The sequence below is a fragment of the Etheostoma spectabile genome, chromosome 9 (assembly GCF_008692095.1).
Source record: "Etheostoma spectabile isolate EspeVRDwgs_2016 chromosome 9, UIUC_Espe_1.0, whole genome shotgun sequence".
NCBI classification, from domain to species: domain Eukaryota; kingdom Metazoa; phylum Chordata; class Actinopteri; order Perciformes; family Percidae; genus Etheostoma; species Etheostoma spectabile.
In genome coordinates this window covers 13312685-13321674 of record NC_045741.1, presented here as the reverse complement: position 1 = coordinate 13321674, position 8990 = coordinate 13312685, and the positions used below count along the sequence as shown (strand labels likewise).

The 8990-nt window shown below is 42.5% G+C and overlaps 1 protein-coding gene and 1 long non-coding RNA gene across 7 annotated transcripts in view; one reads left to right on the top strand and one right to left on the bottom strand.

The window, feature by feature from the left end:
- The window catches only part of sgip1a (SH3GL interacting endocytic adaptor 1a), an 81869-nt gene that overhangs the window by 8510 nt on the left and 64369 nt on the right, over positions 1-8990 (top strand). For 2 of the 6 annotated variants that reach the window (XM_032524900.1, XM_032524898.1), the window contains exons 2-3: positions 4573-4697; positions 8685-8729. In XM_032524900.1, coding sequence (XP_032380791.1) covers positions 8720-8729 — 10 coding nt within the window. In that variant the 5' untranslated portion in view covers positions 4573-4697; positions 8685-8719. Of the gene's footprint in view, positions 1-4572; positions 4698-4858; positions 4878-7733; positions 7932-8684; positions 8730-8990 lie in introns of those variants that run through there. The other 4 variants (XM_032524894.1, XM_032524893.1, XM_032524901.1 and 1 more) reach the window with 2 other exon arrangements.
- LOC116694988 (uncharacterized) overlaps positions 1-8990 on the bottom strand; it is a 26299-nt gene that overhangs the window by 3531 nt on the left and 13778 nt on the right. The window contains exon 2 of the long non-coding RNA XR_004333327.1: positions 7162-7172. This is a non-coding gene — a long non-coding RNA (uncharacterized LOC116694988). The remainder of the gene's footprint in view (positions 1-7161; positions 7173-8990) is intronic.

The window sequence follows — 8990 nt, the reverse complement described above, 5'->3', positions numbered from 1 at the left end:
ACACACACACACACACACACACACACACACGCAACACAACCTATATTAGCAACATTCTCGTGGGTGTCCAGCCAACCCAGAATAAGCCAGTAAGCAAGCATAGACAAGTGTTTCTCTTTTCTTTTTTTGTCCAAAACTAATTAAACTATCTGGTTTTCTGTTCCCACCTTAGCTTTAGGCAGAGGAGTCATTTAGCTCAATGTCTTCTTTATGGGGTCATTTACCATGGAAAAAGAGCAATACCTTCTAAATCAAATTAATATCAAGTTACCGGTATAATTATTTAACTTGATATTAAAATGTTCTGTTTAAATTATCCAAATTAACTATTAGGTAGTGTCAAACTCATGTCTGTGCTATTTGTGTTGTCTTTAAGATACTCCTTTGAAACTCCCTGCAGTGAGTTCATCTGGTTCCATTCTGTCATCTCAGCCATGCTGTCCAAGCAAAGGCCGGTACTCTTGGGAGTGGCCTAATTTAAACTTCACCACTGTTTATAGATATAAGCTGATTGTATAGCAAGTTTGGGCTCTGTTTATTTAGGCTTGGGCCATGTGTGGAAATGGTAATTGGTGTGAGTAAGAGGGACTTGTTGGACCGGTGCTGACATCCTGGAGACCATTAGGGAGACCACAGACCAGACCGGCCCAGTATCAGAGCAATGAGCTCATCTTTTCCATCCCCTGAGGCTGAAGAGGAGGACTTGGTTTTTAGAGGGTTTTTTTAACAGGGGGTTGACTCGGGATGGGGTTTGGGGTCAGAGAATAGTCCAGGCCAACAGTATTAAACTGGTGCTGCAGGCCAGGGAGGCAGTAGGAAATATAGTCCCACAAGACTATAATTTCTAGTTTTGAGTTGAAAAAGTTTATTTTCATTTTGAACTGAAGTGACCACTGTGGCTGGTTTAAAAGCTGACTGAATATCTTCCAATGTAACCAACCATGCTAACCTGCAACACTTGCTTACTTGCTATCTCACTCGCTAACTCACTAGTGCTTTCCCAGATAACGGTGTTAATAACTCCCATCTCTTGCTATAAGAACATAAAGCTATGAATCTAAATAATACCCCCAGTGGCATCAGACTAAACAATCCAAATCCACAAATGAGCGGGCAGTCAGCCTTCTCAGCATCATCAAGTAATTATGAAGTGGATGCTAATTACACAGAAAACCTTGCTGCTTGATGTAGTGTGTGTGTGTGTCTGGACCCCTGGCAGGGCAGCAAGTGGGGTAATGACAGAGAAGAGTGTCTCTGTCTGGCCACACAGACAGACAGTATCATGAGTGGCTGGTTGGCACGTAGGCACTCGACATGGCACCCTGCCACCGCCACGCCTTATTGCCCTGCATGCCTCCCCTTGCCGCTCAATGGAGAGTGAGTTGTTTTGGTTTGACTTCACTCAACTGCTGCCTAATCTGTGGGTGGCTGTTTGTCTGTGTACATTTAAATTGCTGCTGCTTAATCATGATCCCTCATCGGGGCACTTTGGGGGTGAGGAGAGTTGCTGCAGGGTGGAGGATTGCAGGGATGTTGCTTCAGCATTGTGCAGGAAATGGCACGAGGCCTCGGGTCATGAGACGTGACAGTTGCAACATGAGCCCAGGAAAGGCCAAATATAGAGATGATGTTTACTGGGAGGCATCATATCTGTAAAACTCCTTCTGTGTTGACAAACCTAAAATTTAGGGTATAGGAAACATGTGACACGGTTATCACATATAAGGGTACCTTTATTTGACAAAGGAAACCATATGGCATCTATGCAAAAACATTTCCAATGGAAGTCAAAGTGCTGTAATGACTGCACCATGAAAACCAAATTATGACTCCAATATCATCATTTGTTCAAGTGAGACCATTTAGCATATGCTTTATTTAACAGTGTGTAGTGAAAGGTGACAAAACATAAAAGGGGGCACCCTCTAGCCCACCCATGTAGAGTGTGCGCCCAATGTAGGCTGAGTCCTTTGCAGTGGCCCGGGTTTCGAATCCGACCTTCATCCCTTTGCTGCGCGTCATCCCCTCTGTCTCTCCCTTTCCTGCCCTGCCCCCCCAAAAACAATCAAAGAAGTGCATCAATTATCAATACATATTTACTGCTAGCTAGTGTGTTGGCTAGCTGAAAGGGAACCTGATTATTTTATTGTTGGAGAAAAGTTGCACCTCGCTCTTCCTGTTAGCTTCGTTCACATCACTGCATGGTCATGTTCCACTAGATTTTCCCAGCTCTTCAATGCCCTGCTCCTGTAGCACTGAATCCTGTTACCTCAGTAACTGGCAAGATATACAATGTCATTAAACCTGTTTCACGTTTTTTTTTCTTATTTAGTAATTTCTTTTTGAAAGTGGAAAGGTAACTCAAGTTTTGCATCCAGGCACACTCCTGCATCCCTTTTGTTTAACTGGTCCTGTTGAGGCCTGCAGTTAGCCTGCTTTTCTGAAAAGCCTTGAGATGATCACCTGCATGAACATAAAATGAATGATCTTTTATTTAGTGATTGTTTGGTCTTTGAACTGTCAATCCTAGAGCCCAGCTGTGTTGTTTGAAGATTGCTTATTCTGTCCGACCATCGGCCAGAAAACTGTAAGGTGCTGTAGTTATAATTTAAAGCAGCAAATCTTTATGTGAGAATTTTTACTTAGGAAAGGTTTAATATTTTACAAGTAATAAGTATGTAAGTAGTAAGATAAGTAATTAATCATGTATAGGCATGCTAATTCAGATTTTTCTTTTCTTTTTTCTGACCGATAGCCAACCCTCGTTGACCGATCATTACTCGTTAACGACAAGCAGACAATGGGGTCCCAGTTCACCCCAGGAGAGTAAGCCGTCATGATGTGTTGCGTACGTTGTTGTAGACACAAGCAGCCACTTCCCTAGTAAGTCCCCCACCCCATCAGCAGCAAGGTTGTCAGCTGGCATCCATGAGTTGCATTACCGCCACAGTCAGTTAATCAACAATGGTTCAGCATTAGCTGTTACCGTTGCAAATGGAAGAGCTAAATATGTGCAAGTTTGCTATTTTTGTTTATTGAGGAGATTGAGGATTGAACTAGAACACATTTGATAAATGTAGTGGCTTCACCATACCTCATCCTCAACTCCCAGTGGTTCCTGGTTTACCAGATGATGACGACAGTTTGCTGCTCAATGCAGCTTTCCCCTTTTAACTGCATTCACAGTAACAGAGCAATGACCCATTTGAATTTGTCTTACGGTTTTTGCTGGTCGTGGACACAGTTCTGGATCAGCAAACAGATGCATCAGGCATCACTGAAAAATAAGTCAGACTAGAACAACACTGCCCCCCACAGGCAAAAGGCATGAGGTGGAGAGAAAGCAGGTCAGAGGGAGGGAGGTGGAGGGTGAGGGGTAAATTGAGACAGATTTGAGGTAGGGGTTGGGAGAGCGAGGGACATGAGGTAGATGGGGTGGGGATAGAGAAGAAGATTCGAATTTTCTTTTGCATCTGCTGTTTTTTAAGTGAAAATACTCACTTTTCACAAGTTTCTGCCATCTGGGGTGTATAAAATATGTGCCAGAAATAAGAGCCTCCTTGCCAATAGTCTGTTTCTAATTAGTAAGAGTGTGTCTTAGTGACAGACTGATTTACTTTACCTTACATTTTTTGTGGCAGCTGCGTTCGGCGATCGCTTTTTCCCGGCGTTATTTACAGACGTCCACAGGCAGCTCTGTGTTGCTGAAGACGCTGCAGTTCACATGCAGACCATGCACTGTCCACCACTAGCACCACGGCAGTCTGAAATTACACATCAAGGCTAATCCAATTTAATTCAATGGCTATTTTTCAGGTTTTTTTGTTTTTCTTTATGTAATTTAAATGTGTTGAAAAGGACATTTTGTTTTGACCTGATTATATCTGGCTTATATGTCCGCAAGTAATGCATCATCAAGGCTGTGTTGTAGATTTTGATGAAAGCCTTTTACCATTACGCAGTTAACCATATGCAGTGCACCCATCCATATGATGCACATTGCACACATAATTTGGGTGCTATGAATGTAAAATGATTGCAGAAGTGACACTGATCTGTGTTTTCTTAATTACTTTAAAGAAATGTCAGAGCAGATTCTGAAAACAAATCCAGTGTGGCGGGGTTTAGTTTTATTGAGGGAACAAAAGCAGTATCTGCTCCAAATATAGGCTCAAGAAATTCGGCAGCCCGTATGGTCATCGGCTAAAAAGTCATTGGCACTAAAAAATCTATATATGTAGGTGGTGGTGTGGTGTGTGTGTGTTGGTGTGTGTGTGTGTGTGTGTGTGTGTGTGTGTGTGTGTGTGTGTGTGTGTTTTTTTGCATGTGCGTGCGCTGCAGTAAAGGACATCTTGACCGTCACTGCCCGATTTGTCTAGCCTGCTGTGCCACATTACTATTTTCTGTAGGTTGTGTTCCTGTGCAGTTGTGTGTATGCCTTCGTTGGTACACTTGGATTTGTTAATTGTTGCGCTGGTTTTGACATTAGTGTACGTGCATGTCCTGTGAGCAGCTCAGTCTGGCCAAGTCCTTGGTTACTCCTCATTCTCATCTCCCGCTTATTTTTTTCAGCAAATCATCTTTGTCCTCTGATCGTCTTTTCACTTCTCATCTCTCTGTCTGGCTGGGGTGAGATTGAGAACAAGGTGTTCCCATGGAGAGTGGCTTTACATGACTGAGGAATTGTTTACTGGCTGGTAAGGAAAAACCCTTTCTTGACCTTTCAGTACAGTACAGCAACACCTCAGCAGTGAGAACGTGCATGGTGACTGTACCTGAAAATAAGGTATGAAAGTGACTTTTTTTTCAGTTATTTTAGTTTTTTATGTATTCTCAGGGTGTTTGCTCTAAATTATCTGATTCCAGCGGTAAAATGGGTGAGTGTATGAACTTTTAATATAGTATTATGTGTGTGTACTATATGTAGCCAGTAACCTTGACTTTTTTGTTGACCTTACTGATATTGTACAGCCCTAACATGTGGATTTAATATTGGTGTGGCTATGTGTTGCATGTTCAGTGTGTGTTCACTCAGAAGGTAGTGATGGTCAAATGAAGCTTCGCAAACCACTGTCTTTATTTTCAGAGCTCACTAGATGGTGCTCTCTGTTCAAAGAAAAAGGTTAAATGAATGGCAATTCAGTGTGTTTTCAAAATAAAGACGTTTAAATTTTCTCAGATGGTTTACGTTGAAATTTTAATAAAATCTAATACACAAAGATTTCAAAACCTTTTAATTCCAAAAACTGTCACTGAACCATATTTAGCCCCATTGGGGTACTGTTTTGATATTATTTATTTATAAGTTGCATCACAACCTTCAAGATGCCATATGTTGAGTTTTTTCCTCAAATGTTAATGTTTTTTGCATTTGTTAAGGTGCTTTCATATAAGTTTATGCAACCCCATTTTTTTGATTTCTTTTTTAAAATATGAATATTTGTATTTGAGCGTTGTTAAAACTGCTCATCAAGGTGGTTATAAATGCTACCTCTCTCTGGTATATTATGAAGAAAATGCCCACTTTATATACTTTTAGCGTGGGCGTGATTGTCTCACTCTCTCCATAGTAAATGACATAACTGTGTATTTATTCAGGCTGTTCCAACTCCTGCAACTCCGAAACAGAGCTTATAAGGCATTAGGCTTTATTTAGCAAATCCCCCTCCCCTCCTCCTCCCTTATTCTACACTCCTCCACTAGCTGGCATGACAGCACTTGTCAACTGCAAAATCACTCTACATGTCTCTTTATTTGTATTACCAAATATCAGCCTAGTTGCTCCAGACATGCCCAGTGCAGTTTATTGATGGTACAATACCTCACAAAGCAATTATCCACAATAATTTACCTACTCAGCACTGCTGCAACACCAGCACAATGGTAAATATCACTCATTATTCTCAGTGAACACTAGATGGCAGTGCAGGAGAAGATGCTTGTTGTCTCGCAGCCAAGGAAGTGGAGTAATGTAGAAGAAAATAGAAGAAGTGATGGGAAATACAGATGTCGAGAGAACAGAAACAATGATGTAGATAATGCAGATAAGAAGACAAAAAAGGGGACGCAGCAGAAATAATCGAACAGATGAGAGGGCAGGGAATCACCAAATACAGATTTGGATTGAAGGGGGAGAAAGAAGAATGAGGGGGAAGGGAGTTAAAGCTGGTGGGAGGGTGGGATACCCTCTTTTTAGGGAGCATCTGCTGGGTGTTAAGCCAGGAACTGGGCAAAGAAACAGGACAGAGGGATGAAAGGAGGGAGGAGGCAAGCTTGACAAAAATAACAGGTTAGGAAAAGGGATAAATCAGTAAATGAAAAGGGAAGAAGTGATAAATCACAGAAAGAGAAGGAGGGAGGGAGACCCTATCACTTGGGCTTAAGCCTGACTGGAGAGGATTCATGGGGCATGGAGAGGCTCTCGGCTGACTTCTGTTGAACGATTACTGAAGAAAGATAGATAGAGAGAGAGATAGATAGATAGATAGATGGGGGGGATAAATCTATTTGTCACAGGCTATAGAATTCCCCATAACATACAGTGTACATCCATATATGCAAATGGATGTATACAAAGTCATTAATGTGAACACCATTACGCCACACACTCTGCCTGGCTCAGTAGATTTATTACGGCACAGCTTGACACCCACTGAATACCGGGCTTCCATAGGAATGCTCAAGAAATTCGCTGAACAATGGCTTTAAAAAGCAAAAAGTTCTCTCAATATGCTTACATATTTCTTACATCAACTTCTGCTCAGTACTAATAGAAATAAATTGCATAATAAACAACCAGCAGTGGTGAAAAGGTATCAAGTTCTCTTTCTGTGGAAAATGTTACATTTGCTATCCTGGACATTGACTTCCTTCAAAATAACTCTTAAAACAGAAATCTTTGTGTTTTAATGTGTGGACAAATAGTGCAACATTAGTAATTTGTAAGGTTTATTAAATGTATTTTTGGTACTTTCCTTTTTGTTTTTTTATTATTTGTTAAATCTTACTTCAACATATTGTCTTTCTGATTGTGTTTACAATATTTACAAACAAATATTACAAAACATGTGGATGATTTCTACAGAAGAAGGATATTTAGTTTGAAATAAATGTATATTCCTAAACTAAAAACTCATACACAATATGAAGTACTATTGTGACTAAGATGACTACTATCGCTACTAACAATAAAGACAATGATCCTAGAAACAATACTAGACTCAAATTGCCTGCTGCATTTGTTCCTAGTTCATTCCCAGATTTAAATTGTTTTTGTAAAGTATAACTTTAGTGTCTTATTTGTAGTTGTTGTTTTGTAGGTTTGCCTAATTGTCAGTCTCCTCTGCTCTTTAGATTGTCCACATAAACATTCACCCCCTTCCTCCATCCTTCCCTCCCTCCCTCCCTCCCTCCCTTTTTCTCTCTCTGCACCCTCTCATAGAAAATTAATCAGCACACACACACACAAACACAAGTGCAACCCCTCTCTGGGGGCTGTCCAGCCATAGGCCCTTACTGCTCATTAGTTGCAACTGTAGCCTGCGTTGCCATGACGTCACACTGATCGATCCTTGTCCCTGTGCAGTGGGAAAGCAAAGAGACAGAAAAAGGCAGCGGAGTGACAGACTGGCAGAAAGAGGGGAAGGTGGGAGGGAACGGGGAGAGGAGGAGGGAAAGTGAGGTTAAAGTGAAACCGCACCTTATTCCAAGGAGGGCGGGACACATGCAGCCAAACACAAGCAGTGACTACAGGAATAGTCACTGTGCAGGAGGGTGAAGGGCAAATATTGTGTGCAGTGGTGTGTTATTGTAGAGTCTGTGTCCTCAACATGGGTTGTCAGTTGGCTCACACCTGCACGTTACCATCTCCGCGAGCAAATAATTAATGTCATTCACTGCTGGGCAGGCTTGGCACACTGCACTGACATAAGGTAGGGTGTAGGGGAGTGTGTGTTTACCACATTTGTGTATCCTCTGTATTTACTCTGTACATGTGTGGTGGCTTTTTTTTGCGCCTCTATTTGGATGTGTAAACATGTGTGTGTGTATTCAGTGCATGCTGGAGTATTTGTCAAGCAAGAGCGGTTACTAATGTAGAGCTCTCTTGGGCCATGGTGTCAGGAGCTTCAAGCTGTAAGCCATGTGACTCAAAAAAAAGCTGCAGGGATTGGCTGAGGCCATCTCTGACCTCAGCAAACTGCCTCCGCCCCTCCTCAACACAACCACCCCCACTGCCAAACACACACACACACACACACACATAACCCACCCTCCCTCTCAGTCTCTCCACCTCTCTCTCTCTCTCTCTCTCTCTCTTCTCTAATTTTTTTTTCCTCCAGTGAGCTTTCCCCCCACCTCTCAGCATCCTCGGCTGAATGTGTAGGTTAGAGCAGCAGCAGCATCCATGGCTTAAGCCCTAGCTCTGATCGGCAGCAAGCCCAGCCAGGCCCCTACCCCTCCTCTCTCTCGCTCTTTCTCTCTCTCTCTCTCTCTCTGTATTTCTCTCTCTCTGTCCTCCTGGGCTAGTTGACAGGCAACGTCTGGGGGTGTCGGAGGCTCACAGTTAGCCAGGGCGTTAGCCACATGCACACGGCTGCTCTAGTGCCCATCAATTCTACAGTCTCTCCGGTAACTGGGGGCTTCTTCTCTTCTCCCCCTCCCCACGCCTTCTGCTTTCATTTCAGGCTCCTTGGAGATAGAGGAATGCAAATCTGCAATCATGATGGAAGGTAAGATGATTTTTATTTGTCTGTCCCCTTTTCTGTTGCTATTCAGGGTAATCCCCCTTTATGTCCTTGTCCTACAGCGCTTCATCTGCTGGCAAGCGTGTATGTGTTTGGGAGGTTCAAATGTCATATACTGCCCTGCTATTTTGAGTGCATACATTCCGGTGACTTGCATGTTATTCTTGGGAAAAGGGCATAGCCACTGAATGTCTATCACAGCAGCACAATAGCGAGGCTAATTGAACCGTGTGTACCTTTTTATGA